This window comes from Vittaforma corneae, assembly GCF_000231115.1.
Source record: "Vittaforma corneae ATCC 50505 unplaced genomic scaffold supercont1.188, whole genome shotgun sequence".
Lineage (NCBI taxonomy): Eukaryota > Fungi > Microsporidia > Nosematidae > Vittaforma > Vittaforma corneae.
Genome location: NW_006890021.1, coordinates 1 through 587, shown reverse-complemented (window position 1 = coordinate 587; position 587 = coordinate 1). Strand labels below are relative to the sequence as shown.

The following is a 587-nucleotide window of genomic DNA, read 5'->3' as shown; positions in this document are numbered from 1 at the left end:
ATAAATCTCATGTTTAATACTTGGATACTCATTGTGTTGGGCAAGATTCATTCTTTCAAAGTACTCATTGATTATTTCAGAGATTTCAGGATGATTCATAAAGGTAGTAAAACATCTGTCATCCTTGTCCTTGAAAACTCTGGGCTTGTAAATTGAACTGGCTGAGGTGTTGTCAGTGGAAGTACTTTGGAGCTGTTTTTCTGAAGGATTGCCAAGTGAAGGCTTTTGTCCATAGTCCACCACAGTGCAACTGGCATCTGTGGAGAATAGAGTAAGAAATCCAACAGGCAGTACTCTGATCAGATTACTTATAGTTTTGACGGACAGTGACAAGCCGTGCATGGGTGTGCATGCAAATTTTATATTGTGCAAAACTTAGCGATTTAATTTATCAGTTGATTTTAGTATGACAGGGAGTGTCAAATGTAGTAGATCTGTGCACATAGCATCTTCTAGAATATGTCCTTGCATCTTTTATTCAAATAAGCCTTGTTTGTGTGGAAGACAGTACGATAGGAATATAAAGTGTAGTATAAGTAAGAAAAGTAGTGGACATAAAACAAATAAGAGATATGAGGATAGATATG

At 36.6% G+C, this 587-nt stretch overlaps 1 protein-coding gene across 1 annotated transcript; it reads right to left on the bottom strand.

Moving 5' to 3' along the window:
• VICG_02230 (uncharacterized protein) lies at window positions 1-342 on the bottom strand (the record flags this gene model as incomplete). The annotated part of the gene is made up of 1 exon (XM_007605612.1): window positions 1-342. A coding segment is annotated over one exon (342 nt), but the record flags the coding sequence as incomplete, so codon positions are not given.
• Between the last annotated feature and the right edge of the window lie 245 nt (window positions 343-587).